General features: G+C 52.2%; 2 protein-coding genes and 1 long non-coding RNA gene across 10 annotated transcripts in view; 2 read left to right on the forward strand and 1 right to left on the reverse strand.

Annotated features, from left to right (window-relative positions):
* Nucleotides 1–528: 528 nt before the first annotated feature.
* On the reverse strand, nt 529–5,322 carry Sox8 (SRY (sex determining region Y)-box 8). Its single transcript, NM_011447.3, has 3 exons — nt 4,746–5,322; nt 3,464–3,696; nt 529–2,717 (listed from the first exon to the last, which is right to left on the reverse strand). Exons 1-3 carry the CDS (start codon nt 5,156–5,158, stop codon nt 1,969–1,971), a joined length of 1,395 nt encoding a protein of 464 aa, NP_035577.1. The 5' UTR covers nt 5,159–5,322; the 3' UTR covers nt 529–1,968.
* A 124-nt stretch (nt 5,323–5,446) lies between these two features.
* On the forward strand, nt 5,447–9,679 carry Cerox1 (cytoplasmic endogenous regulator of oxidative phosphorylation 1). 5 transcript variants are annotated; one of them, NR_164335.1, is made up of 4 exons: nt 5,465–5,737; nt 8,622–8,769; nt 8,883–9,168; nt 9,349–9,670. It is a non-coding gene; the product is annotated as a cytoplasmic endogenous regulator of oxidative phosphorylation 1 (long non-coding RNA). The 5 variants fall into 5 exon arrangements; NR_164332.1 differs by adding an exon at nt 6,351–6,474 and having other exon boundaries at nt 8,622–9,670; NR_164334.1 differs by having other exon boundaries at nt 8,622–9,168.
* Nucleotides 9,680–13,809: 4,130 nt separating this feature from the next.
* Nucleotides 13,810–19,517, forward strand: part of Lmf1 (lipase maturation factor 1) — an 83,658-nt gene continuing 77,950 nt past the window's right edge. For all 4 annotated transcript variants that reach the window (NR_045520.1, XM_006525095.4, XM_030250137.1 and 1 more), the window contains exon 1: nt 13,810–14,015. Coding sequence is in view for 1 of the 4 variants with exons in the window: in NM_029624.4 (NP_083900.3) it covers nt 13,823–14,015 (193 nt within the window). In the remaining 3 variants the exon portion in view is untranslated. The remainder of the gene's footprint in view (nt 14,016–19,517) is intronic.

A 19,517-nucleotide genomic window follows, 5' to 3' on the forward strand; every position in this document is an offset into this window, starting at 1 on the left:
ACTTGGCCAGAACCCCTCCCCCTACTTGCTCTCTCTCCTCACAACCATTTTCTCCCTAGAAACTTTGCTCCAAGCAGCAGGCTCTCTTGGGATGGTTCTTCTCTGCTCCCAGCCTGGCTCTGAGCCAGGACCCTGCTCCCAGAAGAGAAAATGCCCATCGATTTGAGACACTGTCCAGCCACCCAGATACCAGCCTCGATTCGGCTGGGAGGAAAGCACGGCTTGGAATGGCCCGTCTGGACCTGTATCTGTCTGCTTTGGAGCAAACCCTCAAAATGAGGAAGCCAGACAAGGCTAAAGGCATGGTGTTTAAATTCAGACCAAGTGGTTGTGACAGGGTTGGCTACCTCCCTAAGGTGAGGAAGTTCCCACCTTGGGGAGTCTGGGCTGGCTTGCTCCCCTCCCCCCAGTGGCCTGCTTAAGGCAGCTGGACCCAGGCTCTCAGCAGAGTTGCACCCATCTCTGCCAGGAACCTTCCTGTAAGAACCCCCAGGCTTAATTATAAGAAGTAATACTCAAAACATGCTCCAAGTAGAGAAAACATTTTTTTTTTTAAATTTTATCAAATTTATCTGTACAAAAGTTAGCATTGCCTGGTCAGAAAGGAACGAAACACAGCGAGTAAAGGACAGCAAATGTCTTTCTGAATTCAACACCAAAAAAAAAAAAAAAAAAAAAAAAAGACTGCATAAAAATGAGTTTGCTGTGGTTCCCACCTCGGCCCCCGGAAGGAGATAAGCTGAAGAAAGAAAAAAAAGGCTGGATTTTTTTTTCCCCTCTAAAAAAAGGTAGGAAAAGTAGAAAAATTAAAAAGAAGCGAAACTTCTCAAATGTGAGCAAATATACAAAGTGTTCAAGGCACAAGTTTCCGTGACGTAGCCGGTTTATACACTCGACACAGCGACGCAGGCAGGGAAGCTGATGTTACTCTCTAACTAGGAACCTAAGCAGGTTAGTTGGGGAGGCTCTCCTTTCACAGCTTGGTAAGTAGCGCCTGGTGCCAAAGAGCCAAGATTATCGTGGTTCTGCAGCTGCCCAGCTTGCAGGAAATTCCGTCTTCTACCGCTTGGCACCATGAAGGCAGAGATGCTACTCCTGCCTTTCAATGCCTGGCCCAATGATGGTGCCGGGCTTCTTGTTCTAACTAGACCCTAAGAGGTTGATCACTTCCTCCTGTGCCTGGTGGAGGCCTCCAGGGACATCCGAAGGCCAAGCAAAGAGATGCTTAGGGATTCTGAGCCACCTCCCTCCTGCCCTTTACAGAGCAAGCTTCCCCACTTTAATTTTGTCTTAAATTCTACTCTCTGCACAAATTACTTCATTAATTAAAGATAAAATAACAACAGAACATAAATACGTCTTCAACACCTTTCAAAAAAACAAACATGTTTAAGCCTTAAAATAAAAAATAACAAAAAATAAAAATAGACACAGAAAGTGTTCATCTCAGCCAAGCCTTGCTGGGAAGAACGGTGGTAATGAGAAACCCCTCAATCTCACATTGGTCCCAAGAGAGTCCCCGGGTTGGATGTATCCTCGAGCATCCACAGATGTCCTTTCATGCTTTCACCGTGGGAACAGCATCCATTGGTCCCAGGGAGGTCTTGGGTAGGCTGATAAGGACATGAAGCCCATTCTCTCCTTTGTCCTTAGGCATAACTATCTTCTTATCTACTGAGATGCAAAACTCGGGAGCTGGTGTACACTTATCCAAACCGGAGAGCAACGGAATGCCTGTTTTGGAAACCACCAGTCACCTCAGAGAAAGAAGAGGGGGAAAAGAGAGCTCTGTCCCCTGGCAGAAGTTTGGATATCCAGAAGCAAAGGGACACAGGATGACAAAGCCTGGCTTCCTGCACATTCAGCAGGCACTTGACGGAGTAAGGCCGTGCTGGCTGCCTCCAACCTCTACCGAGTACACTCCGGAAGAACTCAAAGATCTGGCTAGACTTCCTGGATGCAGCAGCCTCAGGGTCGGGTCAGGGTGGTGTACACAGGCTGGTCCCAGTTGCTGCTGGGGCTGTGTGCGGGTGGCATAGAGAGCCCATTGAGCAGTGGCGAGGCATAGGGCCGACGGGATGAATGGAAGTAAGGGTATTGGTAGAGGCTGGGAGGGTAGCCAGGGTAGGGGCTGTAGTAGTTGGAAGCCTGCAGGTCAGTGTAATCACACTGTGCGCTGGCGAAGGAGCTGGCAGCCGTGGCAGAGGCAGCTGTGGTGACGCTGGCCTGGGCACTGTAAGAGCCATAGTCAGCACGGCCAGGTGAGCCATGTGACTGGTCGTTGTAGTGGCTAGGACTCAGCTGCTCCGTCTTGATCTGTGGCCGAAGGGGTCCTGCCTCTGTGGGCGAAGCTGAAGCCGAGGGAGCTCCCTTGTGGGCCCACACAGGGGATGCCCCTATGCCGGTTGCCCCGGAGTGCGAGTAGGAAGCGCCTCCATAGGAGCCAGAGGCAGTGGCCTGGCTGGGCTCTGTGGGCAGGGCTGAGTGGCCATTGAGGGGCAAGTACTGGTCAAATTCATGGACATCGAAGGTATCCATGTTACTGATAACCTCGCTGCTGAGCTCGGAGATGTCCACATTGCTGAAGTCGATGTTCTGGCGCCCGCTGTCCACTAGGCGGCGCCCTTCCAGCCTTAGCTCTTGCTTGCTTCCATTGCTCGCCTGGTGCAGGTCCGTCTTGGGGGTAGTGGGTGGGGTGGGTGGCCCATGGGTCTGGCCTGAGGAAGAAAGTATATTGCAAGGATGAATGCTCCTTCTGTGGGACCAGGGTGGAGCTGGTGGGTGACACCAGGAACCCTGGTAACTGCCACAGGTACAAATCAACGGCTTTTTGTTTCCTTACCTTCCCAGAAATTCCTGCAAACTCAGACCTAGCCCTCACTTACTGGCTGAGAAAATTCCGTTTGGCACTGTGCTGTGGGAAGACCCAAGGCTCCTCCCTGAAGACCTGGGTGGGGGGATGGAAGGTGGCCAGCCGGCCCCACCAGAACTAGCATTAATGGGGCACTTTTGGAATGCTTGGCCCTGGGCACTGGACCAAGGCGAACCCACACAACCCCGTTCTTTCCCCACCACAGCCCAGTAAACGGAAGCTCACAGCCGGCCTGCCTCCAGCTTCACTTCGGCTGCTTAGCTGCTGGGACCCCACCCACCAGCCTGATTCTGAGGCTGGGGCTATTGACCCACGCTGTTGTTACTGTAGAGTGGAGGCAGATTGTGAGTAAGTCCCGGTGACGGTAGACATCTCCAGAGTGCTAGATGGAGCTAGGCAGCTCCCTCCTTTTGTACATAAGAAATAGCTACATCCAGAGGTTTTTTTTTTTTTTTTTTTTTTTTTTTTTTTACAAGGGATCGGGGAAGACCCAGCCCTCCTCAGACTGCCAACCATGGAGGGAAGACCTACCCACACTCCAGATCAGTCCTGCTATTGCCCGTCCCCCATGCTAAGGGTCCTGGAGCCCACCTGTGTGGTGGTCACTGTGATGGTGTGCCTCGCCGAGCACTGCATCAGCTTTGTACATGGGACCACCAGGGTGGTGGCCCAGTTCAGTACCAGAGTCTGAGTCGCTCCGGCCAGTCTTCACACTCTTCCTTCGCCTTGGCTGGTATTTGTAATCTGGGTGGTCTTTCTTGTGCTGCACACGGAGCCTCTCGGCCTCCTCCACAAACGGCCTCTTCTCGCTTTCACTCAGCAAGCTACAGAAAACACAGTAGAGCGAGGATGCCCACGGAGCTCCAGACTTGCCAAGGACCTAGGCAGCGCCAGCAAACACTGCTGCCTGCAGTCAGACAGTTGGAGCACAGGATAGGGTGCTGGAGAGCTCAGGATACCCTCCAAGGGGTAACCTGCCCTCCTGCTGAGAACTCCGACACCAGTGGGGCAGAGCCCAACAGTGTGGTCTAAGGACCAAGACCCCAATTCTCCATCTTTCCCGAAGTCCCCCTTTCCAGCACTATTTGCTCATCCAGTCACCCACCACTGCTACCACCGCCGCCGCTACCACCACCACCACCAATCTCTCTCAAGAAAGACAACAGGACCCAGTGAAAACTATACTTCGACAAAGGCAAGGAAGGCTTTCTGGAAACCAGCCATCCCAAGTTGCCAGGAGTGATGGAGAAACTCCGGGAGATTGTCCTCAGAGCACACACACACACACCCTGAGAATCTCTCGACCTTGAACCTCAACTTGCCGGCCAAGCTGAGAGGGCAAGACAACCTGGCTGTCCTGCTCAGCCCAGTATCACTACTACACACTGTTTCAAACTCGAATAGAGGCAGCTTGGGAGGTGGGACTGTGCAGCTGTCTTCAATAATGCCTGCCTTTCTCAGGCCAAAGTGCTCATTGAGCCTGTCACTTTCACCTGCTCTTTCCTTCCCCAATTCCAGGTTCCTGTGGCCTGGGAGCAGTACCTGCCAGAGGACTTGGACTCCTCATGGACCCCGGAGTCCCAGCTTCTGCCCAGGACAAAGCAGCTTGATGCCTACCCAATATGCCTACAGGCCGTGGTGGCCACTCGATGCTAGGATCCCCAGTTCTGCAGTTCTCAGCAGGATATCCCAGGAGAGGAGAAAGGACTGGAGGGTCACACTCCAGGCACTGGCCTCCGTCCATCTCCAAAGTCCCACACCTGGTGTCTCTGTTGACCAGACCCACCCTGGAACCAGCCCAGGAGCACAGCCCAAGCTGGGGCACGAAGTCACTCCTTTCCTCAGCCTGAGTGTCAAGAGTCCCCACACTCACCGCCACAGCTTGCCTAGGGTCTTGCTGAGCTCTGCGTTATGGAGATGCGGGTACTGGTCCGCCAGCTTGCGGCGCGCCGCCTGTGCCCACACCATGAAGGCATTCATGGGCCGCTTCACGTGTGGCTTGGCCTTGAGCGTGCCGCCACCGCCGCCGCGCACAGGCATAGGCACCAGACTCCAGTCATAACCCTTAAGCACCTGCGACACGGCATCACGGATGCAGGCTGGGAAGCGTTCGTCTGCTGCCTCAGCAGTATCCCCTCGGCCGCCGCCCCCCGCGCGGCCCAGGCCCTCTGATCCCGCGGGCGACGGTGGCGCGTCGGAGTCCGAATCCTCCACGTGTGACATGGAGCTAGCGGTGCCAGACGGGCTGCAGGGAGGCTGGGCGCGGGCCTCACTCATGTCCAGCATCGGGGCCACGCGCGGAGGGGCACTCAGTGGGGATGGACGCAGGGGTCGCGCCCGGTCACTCTGTGGAAGGACACTCTAGAATCCAAGGTTGCCACGCAGGACCCAATCTTTGTCCTCACCGCAGGGGCCCAGCAGCAGCTCCTCCGCCGCAGTAGCTCAGTCTCAGTTCTGGGACCCGCAACAAGTTTCTTTAAGCCGTGGTCGAAACCCCGCCCCTCCCGGTCCGGGTTGGCAGGTCCTCCCCAGGCGGAGCTTGTATGCCCCGCCCCGAATCCAAAGAAGCCTTGCGACCCCGCTCCACCCTCCGTACCACGTGGGCCAGGCGCCCCGCAGCCTGATCCCTCGGCTGAGGCGGGGTCAGAGGGCTAAGGGTGACTGACTGCCCAGTGCATGGATCTCAGCAGCACGGCTTGACTTTCGGGCGGCAGGCAAGGATGCTAATCCACAAGGTTCCTGAGTCCAACATCCCTCCCTCCAATGTGGGGCTCGAATCCGCTATTGCAACCAAACCCGGGTTCTGCCCGCAGGGTGGCGCAATGACAAGAGCCACCAGGTGACCCTGGTAACTCCCGCACCTAGGTGAGCTGGAGGACCCCGGGGCTAGACAGAGGTGGGAGGGCGGGGGCGCTGGGCGGGGCTGCTCTGGCAGTGACTGCTGAGTCCCTGAGGGCGGTCAGGCGGATGGAGGGGCCGGACGCGGGGGCTCGGGTCCTTCCGGGTATGACCTGTGGTGGGGGCGCGGAGGCCCTGGCGGGCGGGCCTGGGTGGTCTGGCGGAGGCGGAAACCACGCTGGGCCGCTTCTCCTCAGCGCCTAGAGAGAAGGCGGAGAGTGCTCAGGGTCGGAGAGGGGACGTTTCTCCCGAGGCGAGAGCCAAGCCTGACTCCGAACCGCGCCCGAGGTCGCCCCCGCGACTTGCCTCCCAGCCCGGAGGTCTCCAAGTGCAGCTAGGAGTCTCTCGCCAAACTCAAAGGAGGCGATGTACCTGCCACCCTAAGCTTGTCTGGGTGGCATAGAGCTGTGGCTCTCGAGAGCTCGGTAACCCTAAAGGAAGCCACCTGTTTCCCAAGCCCGTGGAGGCGGCTGCAGGGAAGAACTGTGGTCTCTAATAATCTCCATCTCCACCCAAGCCGTGAGTGGTGCCCTAACCTTCAGGTCTGGGATCCCAGCCTCCAATCAGACTTTCCCTGCAGACCTGGAAAAGGCCAGTCCTGTGCAGTGTGGCCTTAGGGCATCTACAGCTCTGGACAGAGGGAGAAGGTCCAAGTCCCTGCTTCCTGCTGAGGGGACGGCTAAGGAAGAGAAACTACCTTAATGGTGACCTTATTCTATTCTAGTTCTCTCTCTCTCTCTCTCTCTCTCTCTCTCTCTCTCTCTCTCTCTCTCTCCTCTCTGTCTCCCTCCCTCTTCCCTCTCTGTCTGTCTCTCTCTCTCTCTCTCACTGTGTGTGTGTGTGTGTGTGTGTGTGTGTGTGTGTGTTGTGTCGATGGAGAGCTAGCTGCCATTGCCTGCTGAACTCTCTCCATATTTTAACCATTACCTGCCAAGAAAGGCCCTTCCCTGCACATCTGCAGTGGCAATCCTTTCCCTTGGGGATCCCTCCACTCAGGGTCCCACCTCTTGGAAAGAAGCTGTCTTAGAGGCATAAAGAACCCTGCTAGCTAGTGCACCATCCATCCCAGCAAAAGAAGGCTTAGCGGCAGAGTTGAGAACGGAGACCAGGCCTACATCCTCTCAGGACCTGACCCCTAAGGTCTCAGGTCCCAACCCTCTGAGCCTCCATGGACCCATGCTGTCAGACCAGCAGGCCTTAACAGAGACCTCCACGTTTCTAAGAAAGCACAAACCTGAGTTTGTATTGGGCATTCCAGGTTCTCTGGGCAGCTCTTCCTGGTCCTCACCCATTGTGGATATACTCACGTCTGATCCCCAGACTGCTCGGACGATGGAAGAAAGGAGGTGGCTCTACCTACAGTTTGTATCTTCCTGTCACTTGGGCTGTTGTGACCCCCTCCCCACCCAGCACCCCCGGACAGGGCCCTGGCGGACCCTGGTGTAGTCAGCCCTTGTTATACAGGTATAGACCACTATGGGTTGTCAGGAGCTCATCCAGCTCCGCTCTGTACAAGCACTGACACGCAAGGGGTGCCCTGAGCTCTTCCAGGCTCTGTGCTCAGAATTGAGCCCAGTACAATCTGTGGGCACACAGTTAGTGCTCCAAGCCCATGCCAGGCTCATTGTTGGATCATCTTAAAAGACCAGTACACCCTCCAGGTCTTTAGACTCCTTTCAAGCCAATTGGTTCACATCCTCAGCCACCAGAGAGACCCTGAGCTGTAGCTGCTAGAAAGAACGTTATTCAGGGTGGGCTCATATCTTCTCTAGGACTGATCAAATACAGCATCATGTCAGGGCCTCCTAGGACCAAATCATCAGGACACTGCTTCATGGTCTCAGACCTGGAGTTCCTAGTATTGAGGGCAGGGAAAGAGCTAGTCCTTTCTCAAGATGCACCCAGTAGGGTAGGAGACTTTTAGAAGGATGTGATGGTTTAGCTGTGATCTGAAGCCTGCTGCTACTATAAAAGGAGAAAACAATAGTCCCTGTAGGCAGCATCATATGCAAAAGGCCCTGAAGTCCCGGACAGCGCAGGGTATTTAATAACACAGGAATCTACAGATCTTTAAAAACGTGAGTGGAAGCTATTGAAACTGCCTCTCTGTTTTACCTTGTGGGACATCGGACCTTGTCCAGGTGTGGACCAGTTCCTCCTTCTCTCTCTTTTTTCTTCCTGCCCCCACCTGCCTCCTTGGCTGCTGCTAGTTTTACCCAGGTCTAAATGACTTTTCCCTACGCCTGGGCTTCCCCATCGTCACGTGGGCTTTGCAGTTCTAGAGTGAAGATATCATTGCCTGAACTCTGTTCAGGTGCCCATTCCTGGACCAGTCTTGGAGCCTGGGAAAAGTAATGGAGTGGGCCTGTGAACCTGAGGTTGGCTTGTGTGCCCTCAGCCTTGGCCTGCTTCTCCCTCTTCCCCTGCATCCAGAGCTGTATGTCAGGCAGTTGGCAGGGCATCCCTGCATAGCCGTGGAGATTTTTAATTGCGGGCCTAAAAGAGACAAATGTGGAGGTGGTGAAGGGTGAACTCAGAGCAGAGCTCCTGTAGACTGCTGCCCTGACCACTGGGTTCCAAGAGGCCATGGGTCCTCCTAGGGATTGGACAGTTGGCGCTTTTAAAGTCTACTTGTCAATCCCAGAAGGCTGGCCTCCCAGTAACATGCTTGGGGCATTGGGCCAAGCACACTGCCTCCCACCCCCGTGGTAATCTGGAGGTCTCAGGGATACTGTTAGAATTGTCTGCAGTGGAAGCTGCAGTTGGGATCAGAGCTAGTCCCTCAATAGAATTGTCATCGATAGGGTGTCGCTATCCACCCCTCACTGCTGCTTCGTGCTCCATCCCTCAGACCTACAGGAGCAGTTTTTCTGCAGCACCACATCTGTAGCCCTGCATGCCGCTGGCTCCAGTGTTGTGTGTGTGGTCATGCTCCATCCAGCCCAGCAGCAACTTTGGTGTTTGACACCCCTCGGGAGGCACCGCTTTGGAAGAGACTGGTAACAGCAGGGTGGGACCGGCTACTTAGCTGTTCTCAGTCTGAAAGGATTCTGGAAAGGGGCTCTATTTAACCCAAGCACTGGAGTCCAACACAGCCTCTGCCGTGTGACAGGTGTGTGCGGAGCCCAAGATGTGTTGGGAACAGCTATCGTTTCTACTGCTTTGTCCCATGCCTCTGGAGCTCCTGGGTTCCTGAACTTCAAGCTGGGCCCCATCCTTCACCCTATCAGGGCCCTGGGTGGAGCTGACTTCCAACAGTATACAGTGGGTCTTGGTACTTCCTCCTTGGCATTCGACAGTTGGTGTTTTTGAAGTCAGAGCCATCCTCAGTAGGCTCCTAGGGGATCGTAAGCGGCTTTCTCTGGGTGGAAACCTACTCCATGCAGCCTTCAGCAAAGGTACCAGCATCTGTCACTGGGATGGGGAAGTCCGGTGATCGTGTCAGCATGGGCTACGGTGGACGGGGAAAGGCTCGTTCTGACACTAGACACCTGGGTCTCTAGCCCTATGCCTGGATTTGTCTGGGGAACTCTGCACCACACTGATCCTGGCTTTCCCCATTACCTGCTCCATGCCAGGATCCTACGGCTGTTGATCCCCTCGGAAGTGAGACATAATGTCCCGGAGCAGATGCTGATGGGGACTCACTGTTGGGCCACCTGATTTCTGTGTTCATCTTCCCAGGCTCCACCTTTCAGATCCCATCCCTGGTGTCTGCAGTTACAACTTTACTAACCAGAACTTTGTTTCCAGCTTACGCTGAAAAGCAAAGGGTGACTTAGAATAAAAATGTAACAAATAGCCCCATAGCCCAAACCTTTTCTGCCATGATTTACTGTACCAGATACCTATAAGTGTCCAGGGCAAATTAAACACATCAATAAATGGCTTTCTTGTGTCTGTCCTGCATTTATTCCCTTGAATGTGGTGAGGGAGGTTTCAGTTAGATCCCCCCAGGCCATATACAGTCGTTTGGAGTTGTATGCTGCATTGGTGGGACAGTTGGTGGCCGACCTAGTGACAGTCTGGCTCTGTGGGCAGAGTCCAATCCATAGGCCTCTGGGCTCTGATCTCTAGGATGGGACTTTCCAAGAATTCTATCAGTTCAGAACACAGCTCACAGCCGTATTCTGCTACAAGGCCCTACCCCAGACATCTTACTTCCATTCGACCTTGAAGTCACAGCTGCTGTTGAGATTCACAAGGCGTTATCTCCCTGGGGTACATGGGGGAACTGAGGGTGTAGCAGAAGAGGACAGTAGTCAGGAGAACAGCCGCTTGTATGTCACAGCTTTGGTCCAACCAGCAAATGGCATGACACCTGCTCACTGCCGCACCTGCTGGGCTCTGATGGGTTTTGGCCGCTGGACAGTCAGGGCAGGGGTGGCGGGGGTCCAGTTCAACTGACCACTCTTCTAGGAAAAAGCAACAGATGTGGATCCTACCCCTCCTTTCATAAGCAGACTTCAAGACATGAAAAATTGGGGTAAATGGAGGCTGCAAGATTATATTCAGCCCAGGCTGGGTTCTTGGGGAGCCAGAAACAGCTGCGACTGCATGTCAGGGACAATAGCCTTGAGACAGTGGGGACTGCTGGGCCAGGGTGCCTGGGGACAGCTGGACGAGGTGCTGACAGGGGGCTCATTCCTCTGTGAAGCCATTCCGCAGCTGCTGGGAGAGCTGCCAGCTAGTGGGCAGTGTGCCCTGTCCCCGTACCCATCTTAGCCACTGTGCTGGAGGTTTCAGACAGCTGGGACACAGGACCCAACTAGGAATGGTGAGCCCCAAGCCTCTGGAGACACCAGCCGGGTCCAGAGCTGGAAGTCCCTCTTGGGATCCCTCTCTGCTTTGCTTTTTTTTTTTTTTTTTTTTTTTTTTAAATAGCTGCTGCGACCAGAGACCTCAGGGCCTCTCACCTCAGTTCCTTCTGGCCCGCCAGCTTGACTGTTTCTGTAGGTTTTGGCTAAAAGTGATATTTAGAAGCCTGCTTCATGATGGTGGCCTCTGAGGAGACAGGAGCAAACCTCAGCCCCTCCCCTATGTGACCCCCTCCAGCTCCAGTATATGAGCCTCCAGCTGCTTAGCTCAGTCTAGGTTTTGCTTTCTATGTGAACCACAGCTGAATGTAACAGCTCAACTACCAGATGTTCAATACATGTACACACACACACACACACACACGTGGTATAAGCCACAGCTTGCTCTGACTAGTATAAGGGATGCCTTCCTTCTAGATAATTGTAAAACATTCAACTTAAGGGACTCATAGTTTTTAATCTACATTTTTTTAACATTGTGATAAAACCAGGCATGATGATACACATCTGTAATCCTAATACTTATAAGACAAAGGCAAGAGGATGGCTTCAAGTTCAAGGCCATCCTGAGCTACATAGTAAGATGTCTCAAAAAAAAGGGGGGTGTCAGGGATTCACGATTCACATAAGCCAAAGGATTCAGCAGCATGCAGGGTCTCAGCATGGTCACTTAGCCATCTAGCTTCACCACATTCTTGAAGGAAGCTTCATATCCCCTTCTTTCTTACTCACCCCTGGAAACCACAAATCCGTCTTTCCTAATGGAAGTGCCTTTAAAAAAAAGTATCCTACAATGTATCAGGCTCATCTCAGCCTGAGGTCTTAGGGTTCATCCATACTATAGCATGTTATCCTACAATGTATCAGGCTCATCTCAGCTGGAGGTCTTAGGGTTCATCCATACTATAGCATGTTATTCTACAATGTATCAGGCTCATCTCAGCTGGAGGTCTTAGGGTTCATCCATACTATAGCATGTTATCCTACAATGTATCAGGCTCATCTCAGCTGGAGGTCTTAGGGTTCATCCATCTATAGCATGTTATCCTACAATGTATCAGGCTCATCTCAGCCTGAGGTTCATCCATACTATATAGCATGTTCGGCTTTATCACTTCTTATGGGTGAGCGACACTCCAGTGTGTTTCAGCTCAAACTTGCTTCAGCACCACCAGTACTGGGATCACAGGTATGCACCACCATACCCAGCTTCCCACTGTACTTTGTATTAAACTCGGGCAGAAACAGGCAAGCACGATAACCTCTTCTTGGCTCAACCCTGCCCTGTGTGACCTGCTTGAAAGCTGGTTCCAGATGGCATCCCAGAAAGGCAGGCCAGGGGCAAGAACCTCCAGCCACTGAGGACCCAAATTTCCTGCAGACCCCTTCTGCTGTCCTCGCCCACCGTGGGCAAATCCAAGAGGGACGCTAGAGCTGAGTCCCAGCCCCAGCTGGGCGCTGGATGCTGGAACAAGAGGTCCACTTTATGCTCTTCACAATGCCCCATTGTGCCCTTCTGCAGGGAGGACAATGTTACCACTGCAAGGGGAAGCTGAGGACAAAGGGCTCTTTGTGAGGATGGTCCCCACCTGAGCCACAGCACCCAGGGTCACACCTGATGGCAGAGCGGTCCTTCCTCTCCTTCTATTCCCTGCATAGCTCTGGCTTCCAGAAATAATTTGAGGAAGTTGTGCCGACTAAAGCTGCCCCCCCCAAAGGTCTCTGCTGGCCCATCCCATGCCTGGCATATGCCAGTGAGGAGAGGCAGGGCTAAGGGTTCCTACTGAAAGATCTGGATGCAGGATACACAGTTCCTTCAGTCTCTAAATTCTTGAGACCTTGGGCAGATGCTGGCCTGTAGGAAGCCTGGCAGGTGGGAAGTATTTGTATTACCTATCACAACATCTGTAATGGGGCATACTCTCAGCTGGGCTCCCAAGGGAGTGCTTCTGAAGAAAAAGAAAAGGAAACTTAAAAAAAAAATACCCAAAGCACGTTGTAGGCTGTATTTCTATGCTAGCACTCTAGTATCAGGAAGCCTGGAGGCCGGGAAGAGTCCCAGCAACAGCACACCAGTCCTTACCCACAAAAGGCTCACTGCTGGTGTAGAGGTATAAATATTAATGGGTTGTTTAACCATGCAAGCATTGGTCATTTATATGTCAAAGCAGCAATCACAAAAAGGAGATGCTAAGGATAAGTTGCAAAAAAAAAAAAAAAAAAAAACCAACCAGTGATAATTCAGAAAGGCACAAGATCTTTAATACATAGAAAGCTCTGAAAGATGGATGGAAAAAAACCCTTGTTCCAGAGAGCCCTGTAGTTGGCATTATAACCACTCTGGCTGTTGATGCCATGTTTAACCATGCAGCATTGGTAACTTATATGTCAAAGCAGCAATCACAAAAAGGAGATGCTAAGGATAAGTTGTTAAAAAACAAACAAACAAACAAACAAACAACAACCAGTGACCCTCCTTTTCTCTGCTGCAGAACGCCTTTCTAGTATCATTTGTGGGCAGTGCTGGAGTGGCACCTAACACGAAAAAGCAGAATTGCTATCAGGCAAGTGGCATGTAATACCAGCATCGAGGGAGGCAGCTCATGAGGACAATTTCTTTGCTGTCATTCTGGGCTTTATAGCTCAAGGCCAGTCTGAGCTATTAAATATAAAGTCAAATATAAAAGCAGCATTTAAGGTGTGTCTCCTTGGGATTCTGCGCATGCTACTGGTGGGTAAATCTGAGTCCTTGATGGTCCAGTGGCCCCATAAATAGCTTGAACACGGTCCTAGATCTTCATAGAGGTGCCACCTGTATACTGAGGTCTCTGGGGACCACAGACAAGGAGATTTAGGAAGAAGAGAAAGCAGGAGGTTCCAGGGCAAATTTCAGGTTTCTTCCTGTCAGTTGTCCTATAGTATAATCTGCGCCTTCCTGGGCAGCGGGCAGCAGAGGAATACAGGATGAAAACCCTGCTCTGCCACGGCCACAGGCCTGGCCTTCCCTGCACATTCGCACCCAGGACACGGCCTGCCGTCACTAGCTCCTTCCCCTGTCGCTTCACTCTCTGCAAATACTGAAGCCACCACGGAGACGCCCACCGCTAGGAGAGACCGCCCAGAGAGGGCGTGGCGCGTGGGCCTTGGCTGCAAGAGGTCCGCGTGTCATCCAGGGGAGCTTGTGTGGCTTTCGGGCTTGTGGGCGTGGCCTCCGCGCGCACCGCCCTTTGTGCTCATGCGCCCAGACAGCCTAGTAATGGCTGCGCCCGAGGGGTCGCTGAGAAAACGGAAGGTCGGGGGTGCGGAGCACAGTCCAGCGTCGCAACCTTCTCTGGCTAGAGATCCCGCAGATTCTCCAGCTCGGCTGCACACGGGCACCTTCTGGCTGACTAGAATCGTGCTCCTGCGGGCCCTCGCTTTCATTTACTGTGAGTGTCCGGTGGGAGCGGGCTGTTGCCGGCATCCTGTGACCTGGTCCCAAACCCTAATTGCTTCCGGACTCCCGTTTGTCCCTCTATAGGCTTCAAGGATCCTGCACTAAAACCATTCTGCCCTTCTGTGAGCTTCCGGACCCCGCCTTCTCACCTCCCACTCAGTGGCTGCTTAAACTTTATGTCAGGTCCCTCCTCGGCGTGTTCCTGGGACCCCACCCCAACCCCTGCCTCTCCACAGCCCCACTTAGCACGTGTAAGAGGCGAAGGCAGTCCCCATGCACTCCCTCTGCCTGCACCCTGGGAATGGCGAGACGATGCTAATTCTATTCCTGTTCCGAAGCCCTAGGGGAGATGACGGTCTTTAGCCTGCAACTTAGACCTAGCCTCGCCCCTTTTGCCTTCTCTCAGTGGGTCCCCCACTGGACCCAAAGGTTGTGCAACAGCTCCAACCTGACCTGCTTGGAAGGGCACCCGGCAGAGGGCCCAAGGATCTAGCCAGATTTCACTGGTAGGCAAGAAGTGAGGTTCAACCAGGTCAGCTCTGGAAGGACTCCAAGGTTCTGCTTAGGCTCTGCAGACCTTTACAGTCCACTGCAGCATCCCATACCTACCTGAGCCTAAAGAGTCTTAGCCTCCTTCACTTCAGGAAAAGCGGAATCAAAGGTACTGGCAGGCAGGCAGGCTGGTGTCCCCCATACACACCGCTTTTTGGTTTTGGTTTTTGTTGTTGTTGGTTTGGTTACTGTTTGTTTGTTTTTTAAAACAGGGTTGCTCTGCATAGTCCTGGCTGCCCTGGAACTTGTTCTGTAGACCAGGCTGGTCTTGAACTCCTCACAGAGATCTGCCTGCCTCTGCCTCCAGAGTGCTGGGATTAAAGGTGTGGACCACTACACTGGGCACTGATGTCCCCTCAGCTCCTGGCCTGTTATTGCTACCCACAGTAGTGGGCCAGGAGATGTCATATAGAACCAGTTCCAAACAACTCACTATAGTGACACCTGAACCCCCAGCTGAGGCTGAGCGCCTGTCTACTCACACTGGGCCTGCCCTGCCTGTGGCCATGAGACGGAGCTCAGGCTTAAAACCTGTGGACATCTGTCTGGTGGGAGTAACTGTGGGTTCCAAATCCTCACCCTAATTCCTAATACCTAGGGGGTGGCCCAGTGACTATGTGGACACTGGTGGCCATGGCCCAGCCTTTTAGTAAGGAAGGCAAAACTGAGTGCTAAGTAAGCCCCAGGGCCCAGGACATGCCAGGCTCGTGCATGGTGTACCTTCGGCATCTTTCAGAAGAGTCATCTTAGACTTTGGGCTGTGTCCATGTGGCTCTCATGTGGAGAGTCAGGCTCATGTGCATTTTTGTGTGACGGACTGGCTACTTCCGGGTGCATTGGAGAACTGGAGTTCTTAACCAAACGGTCCCGTGTGTTTGCCTGCCTGAGTTTCCACTTATTCTCTCTAAAGCGGGTGGAAAAAACTATCTAGGCTTGTGCTGTTTTATCCCATGCAATACTAAGGAATTCTGGGAACGTTGGTACTGACACACTCAGAGCAAGATGAAGGGAATCTACAGGAGGGATAGAATTGGAAGGTACAGTGGCACCTGGTGGCTTTGTGCTGAAGACACTTGGCAGATAGGCTCTTGGGCTCTCGGGTGGGCAATGTCACCTTTGGTCAGTATAGGATCTAGCATTTCAGCTTGACACAAAAGGCTGTGAGCTCAGGCCGGGTGTGGTGGTGCACGCCTTTAATCCCAGCACTCGGGAGGCAGAGGCAGGTGGATTTCTGAGTTCGAGGCCAACCTGGTCTACAGAGTGAATTCCAGGACAGCCAGGGCTATACAGAGAAACCCTGTCTTGTTTCAACAAAACAAAACAAAACAAAAAGGCTGTGAGCTCCTCACTCAGGCAGATATTTCCAGTGGCTGCTTAGTGTGTGTGGGCAATGTGTGTGTGCAATGTGCTTTGCTTCCTTATTGCTTCCTTATCCCATCTTCCTGTATCATGGTTTCATGATTCCTGGCTGCTGGATAACCAGCAGTCCCAGATGTAGTTTCTTCTAAAAGGCTCTGGACCTCACTGGACCATGAGCTATTCTCTGAGATCCCTTCAAAATAATACTTGTCCAGCTAGTTCACCTGAATGTTGAATTGGCACTGCTTCTACTATAGAAAGACTTGTAATTAAATACAGTCCAGTGCATTCTGAGGCTACCCCTCTTAGGAGCATGGGATCTACAGGTCTTTCCTTAAGCACAATACATACGTCCAAAGCACCTGTTGCCTATAATCTTTGCACTTGAAAGGCAGAGGCAGGGAGTCTGGAGTTTGAGCCCAGCCTGAGCTACATAATAGCAAGGTCCTGTCAAAGATAAATAATGACTTTAAGGAAGGTGTCGGGTCAGAAGACTGTGGATGAGTAACAGTGCTGTGTGGTCGCCAGTGAGTCCTCAAAGCCAGCCCCAGAGCCTGCCTCTTAGCTTCAGGCTTGCACACTCCACCTGGTGTTGTGTGACTCCGATCACAGCAGTCCCAGGTTGCACCCAGATGGCAAGGGCGAGCTCCCCACAGGGCAAGTGCGCATGGCTTCATCTCCCAGAGCGGCTACCACAGGGAAGCCATGGAAGCCAGGGCATGCCAGTTCTTGAGAGTGGTTTTCCTGTAGGGATTGCCCCATCCGCTTGAAGTAAAGATTCACTCATCACCCTGATACCTGGCCTCTAGCCCCTGAGAATGCTCACCCTGTGTATCAACTGCCGTGCACCTTGTTCATGCTGTGCACGTGTCCAGTGACACCACTGTTACTGACAAAGGAGAGAATGCATTCAGGGGTTGGCTTAGTAAGCGAACGGCGGTGAGTGACAAGCCCTTGGCTTTAGCTCTGCTGTCTATTGACAACACCCAGGGCCTGTGTATTTTAGGCACCAGGCTTGTTCCTGGACAATGTCTTTCTTGAAGCCCAAGGAACACCCAGGAGGCTGGAGAGGGGACACTGGGCAACTGATACGATCTGGCTACTGCTGCTCTTGGGAAGGGCTGGGCTCTGGACATGAATACGCACGGCACAGGACTTCCCAGCCTCAGCTGGGGGACCGCAGTGTCCGGAGCGTGGGGTAGTTCTGCTCAGCCTATCACTCTCCCCAAGTGTGATGAGGAAGCTGTATGAGAGCAAGATAGTTCCACTCCAGGGAGGTTTAGGTGTGTGTCCCAAGCATTGGCTGTATATGTTCCTTGTATTTGCTTGGTCACCTTTCCTCATTTACATATGGTCTGGTTGACCTCTTAGCTGAGGAGAGAAAACAGAAAGTGCCCTCGATAGCCATGAACTGGTCATTTGGTGTTTTGTCTAAAACCTTTGCTGCTAAACCTGTGTCACATAGGCTGCCCCTCCCCTCGCCCTTCCCTTTTGGTTTGTTGAGCTCTGTGAGTGCTGGGATGGCAAGCATGAGCCGCCAGGCACAGCCTAGGTTTCCTTTTGTATTTGCTTCTAATTGTTTGGTTTTATCTGTACCGCATTCAGGCAGTGGACCTCTTGAATTAATTTTTACGTTAAGGTGTTGTTTGTCTGAGACCATCTTTTTGCACATGGATTTGGTATTAGCTTGCTTAGGGGCCTGGGTATGGATGGAGGTGCATTTTGCTCAGGTTTTGTTTTGGCTTGGTTTTGGCAGGAGGAGTATATATACCATGGTGGTAGTTCTGGTGGGCACTTTCTGCTAAGTCATCTTTTAATGGATAGCATTGTCATAACAATAGCAAGCCCACCCTTATGCAACAAGGGGCTAGGGTGATGGAGTGGGGCTAGTCTAGAGATTTCCCACTCGGCTCCACGGCTTTCTGATCCTGGAGCACTGCCACACTAAGGAATAAGGAATCTTGGGGTCAGGTCACAATTAAACTGTAGCAGTTGGTCCAGCTGCAGCTGTTGATTGTATTTCCTCAGCACATTGTCTTTGCAACTTTGTGAGTCTATGTGAATCCACTGCTTGGCCTCCGCTCCCCTCCACCGATTTCTGTTTCTAGTTCTCCTTCTCTTCTCCTTCTCCTCCTTTTCCTTCTCTGCCTTCCCCATCTTCTTTTTTTTTTCCTTTTTCTTTCTTCTTTCTCATTTTCTTCTTCATTTTTCTTCTCTCCTCCTTTCTTCCTCCTCTTCCTCCTCTTTTTCTTCCTTCTCCCCAGTTCTCCTTATCTTGTGTCTTAGTTAGGGTTTTAGTGCTTTGAACAGACGCCATAACCAAGGTGGCTCTTATAAAGACAACATTTAATTGGGGCTGGCTTACAGGTTCAGAGATTCAATCCAGTATCAAGGCAGGAGCATGGCAGCATCCAGGCAGGCATGGTGCAGGAGGAACTGAGAGGTCTACATCTTCATCTGAAGGCTGTTAGCAGAATACTGGCTTCCAGCCAGCTAGGATGAAAGTCTTAAAGCCCACACCCACAGTGACACACCTACTCCAACAGGGCCACACCTCCAAATAGTGCCACTCCCTGGGCCAAGCACATTCGAGCCACCACATCTTGATTAGTGTAGATTTGTCCAGTGAATCCTGGAGATGGTCACCCTGAATGCCACAAGTCTCTTCCTCTTCTGATTACATTGGCTCTTCTGTTTCCATTACAGTTCATGTGTGCTGTCAGAATCAGTCCGTCAGGACCTACAGACAGACTCTGTGTGTGTGTGGCTGAGATGGTTGATTGTGGTTTCACTGATATGCGCAGCTCTTCGAGGACACGGCTGTGGCTTAGCTCGCCACACCCTCCATCACTTCTCTCTTTCTCGTGTGATTTACAGTTTCCCACAGATGGAGCCGTCTTACATTTATTAGATTTGTACTTGTACTATTTCCAGTTGCTTTTATACTTTTTTTTTTTTTTTTTTTTTTTTTTTTTTTTTTGAGGCAGGGTTTCTCTGTATAGCTCTGGCTGTCCTGGAATTCACTCTGTAGACCAGGCTGGCCACGAACTCAGAGATCTGCCCACTTCTGCCTCCCCAGTGCAGGCTTTAAAGGTGTGCACCACCATTTTTTCTTTTCAAACTTAGATGATGCTGTTCATTGCTTGTGTATAAGAGCACAGTCGGCTCTTCTGTTCTGACCTTGTGACCCATCCCATGATCTTGATTAATTTACCATTAGTGCTAACGGTTGTCATTTTTGTCTTGTTTTTGTAAGTTCTTTGGGATCATCCACATAGACCATCTTTTGCTAATGAAGACACTTTTGCATCCCCCGTCTGTGTGTGTGCCTCTTAACTCTCTCCTCTCTCATACCTTTTCCTTTGCTTTATTCTACTCCTCCCCAACCCTGCACTAGGCACACATAGCTGAACACCCGGAAGCAGTGGAAGTGCCCTGTGAAAGGGAAGATCCTAGGAATGGACTCTGAGCTCGGGCTGTCACAATCTCACGAGTAGCCAAGGCTGCTGGCCCTTGCCGTTGCCTGTTTGTGACCTGCCCTGGTTAGTGTTTATTGTCAACTTGACCTGGAAAGAAGGAATTT

The sequence above is a fragment of the Mus musculus genome, chromosome 17, assembly GCF_000001635.26.
Source record: "Mus musculus strain C57BL/6J chromosome 17, GRCm38.p6 C57BL/6J".
NCBI classification, from domain to species: domain Eukaryota; kingdom Metazoa; phylum Chordata; class Mammalia; order Rodentia; family Muridae; genus Mus; species Mus musculus.

Bases quoted from the DNA above. Each gene is read 5' to 3' on its own strand.
- Sox8 (NM_011447.3), bottom strand. From the start codon at position 5,158: ATGCTGGACATGAGTGAGGCCCGCGCCCAGCCTCCCTGCAGCCCGTCT. The intron at 3,697-4,745 runs GTGAGTGTGGGG...TGTTTTCTGTAG, and splicing joins ACCCTAGGCAAGCTGTGGCG to CTTGCTGAGTGAAAGCGAGA. The intron at 2,718-3,463 runs GTGGGCTCCAGG...TTTCTTCCTCAG, and splicing joins TCACAGTGACCACCACACAG to GCCAGACCCATGGGCCACCC.